Source organism: Euprymna scolopes, chromosome 24, assembly GCF_053919585.1.
Source record: "Euprymna scolopes isolate OS-2025 chromosome 24, ASM5391958v1, whole genome shotgun sequence".
NCBI classification, from domain to species: domain Eukaryota; kingdom Metazoa; phylum Mollusca; class Cephalopoda; order Sepiida; family Sepiolidae; genus Euprymna; species Euprymna scolopes.
The window spans coordinates 11,933,618-11,936,117 of record NC_136505.1 but is presented as its reverse complement, the minus strand read 5'-3'; the positions used below and the strand labels follow the sequence as shown (position 1 = coordinate 11,936,117).

Genomic DNA, 2,500 nt, shown 5'->3' with positions numbered 1-2,500 from the left:
GATTTTGCATGCAAAAGTATTTGATGAAACAACAAGTAAGTCAAAGATCTTACTGGAAAACAAAAAAAGTGAAGCAGAGGGAATATGGTAAAGAAAAAGGTGATTACACATGAATGGATAGTCTGGTGGAAGATAAATAATCCAGTGACGGTAAAATTCAAATGTATAACTTCAAGAAAGTTAATTGAATTTCCATTTGCACAAGTAAAATCCAAGGAAATCCCGTAATTGGAAGAAGGCGGTCCATAATAATGCAAAGGCAGAAATCCATAGAAAAATTCACAAAAATGTGTACAAGGAAAAAAGGAAAAAATTCCAATGATATTAATAAAAGAAAAAATACGATATGCTTTTCACTCTGCTGCCAAGATATAAATATAAATAAATAATAATAAATTTTATTTTTAATTGTAATTTTTATTATATATATATATATATATATATATATATATATATATATATATATATATATATATATATCAAAGAAAACAACAAAAAAAAAAACGGGCAGGTGAAATTATTAAAATTTCCTTAAGGCCTTATCGTCTGACCCTCTAAGAGGAAACGTCAGAATGATAAATTAAAAACTAAGAAACGAATGAGGAAAGAAGGGAATTTGGTTTCAGTTGGAAGACCAGTGAGAAAAAAAAAAAAAAAAAAAATCTCACTGTTCAGGTGGTTTTAAATCAATAAATATTTCCAACTGATGTTTCAAAATCTTTTGTCTAGACAAAAGATTTTTTTTTGTTTTGTTTTCTTTGGTATTTAAATTAAATTATGTTTCCTCTGAAATTTCTCCTTCCATTTTGCTGTACCAAGAATTTACTTATATATATATATATATATATATAGCTGTTAAAAAAAGAAGATCAAGGTTTTTTGTATCCACGGTAAAAGAAGGATGGAAAGAAAACATTTGATGAAGGTTGAAAAAAAAAGAAATTAAACAGATAAGGGGGTAGAGTCAGCCGACTGGGTTTCACCTTTACTTTTCAAAGCCGAAACGAGGGTTTCCTTTTTTCATCATCAGAGCACATTCCATTAAAATACTTGTACAAAATGAGTGACGATAGGACATTGCGGCAATAGGACAGAGGATGGAGTTTGGCCATTAAATTAATTTTGAGACACTTTTTTGGACCCTGTCTAAGAGGGAGAGACTAGCGACAGATGCACCAGACCAGATGTGGCAAAAATACTCCATGCATTAATGAATAGTAGCTTTATAGAGGTAAAGATACTCTCAAGTATGATTATTTTCTAGCATGGTAGAGGAAGCCCACATTCTTTGCAGCAGCCTTGACAATGTCCTCAATGTATTTGTTCCAATTCATGTTGCCTGTGATTGTTAGGTTGATGAGTTTGAATGATGAACTCTTAGGTAGGGTGTTATTTGTCAGTATATTTTCTTAAGTGTTAAGTGTTTTTAGAAATTTACGTGCGCATAACAAAAATGGTTGTCTACATTTCAAAACAAGATTTTTCAGGAGGTTTTAATTCTTACCAATCATTCCCGAGTTTTTAATGTCCTCTTTTGTCTCCATGATAATCTCCGGCAAATTGGAAATTGGTACGCAAACATCTGTGGAGTATGGCTGCAAAAAAAAATAAAAATATTTATATATAGGGGGATTTTTTTTTAGAGATAGCGAACTTTAAATTGACAACTGTTTTCTTTAATTATAGATTTGGCAACTATTGGTTATTTTGAGTTCAATTTCGTTTGGCAATTCATCATGCGATTTCAGCAGGACAGGGCCACATGCCACACAGCACGCGCGATATGATCAATTTACTGAGAGAAACATTTAATGAACAAATAATTTCATGAAATGAATCAACTGGCCACCTTGTTGATGTGATTTAACCCCATTAGATTATTTTCTTTCGGGATATGTATAGTCTCATGTCTATACTGATAAACCAGATACAATAAACCATTTGGAAGAGAACATTCGATGTGTTATTGTCAAAATTTTGTATTCTTGTAGTTGTTTTGTTTTTGTTTTTTTTACCGTGGTTTTGTATTTGTGAAAAAAAGATAAGACTAGAGGAACACAATAAAGCAGTGACACAGGAGGGAGGTCGAAAAATCGGGACTAGCCGATCAAATATGGAAAGAAAAAGGAACACACTTTCCTTTATGAAACGAGATCAAAATAATTGACAGCAATGTAAGATGGAGAGTCAGATGACTAAAAGAAGCGGCACATATGCTAAAAAAAAAAAAATTTACTAAGCAGACGGAGCATAGATATAAGCAGTATATGGGAACCTCTAATTGTAAAAAAAAAAAAAAAAAAAAATTATACAACCTCTCCTTAAAATTTCAACAGTAAAAGGGAGATAATCCCTTATGAAACTTTATTATAATTACCTCCCTTTTGTCAACCAAATTTTTTCACATATATGAACCACGGCGAAAAAAAACAAAAACAATTCAAAGAATACAAAACCATCTACGGAGCCAGTAACTTTTCTCCTTTCTTTTCCAAGATGG

The 2,500-nt window shown here is 31.4% G+C and overlaps 1 protein-coding gene across 1 annotated transcript in view; it reads right to left on the bottom strand.

The window, feature by feature from the left end:
* The window catches only part of LOC145246594 (D-lactate dehydrogenase, mitochondrial-like), a 129,532-nt gene that overhangs the window by 23,397 nt on the left and 103,635 nt on the right, over nt 1–2,500 (bottom strand). Inside the window, exon 10 of the mRNA XM_080108254.1 lies at nt 1,505–1,595. Coding sequence (XP_079964380.1) covers nt 1,505–1,595 — 91 coding nt within the window. The remainder of the gene's footprint in view (nt 1–1,504; nt 1,596–2,500) is intronic.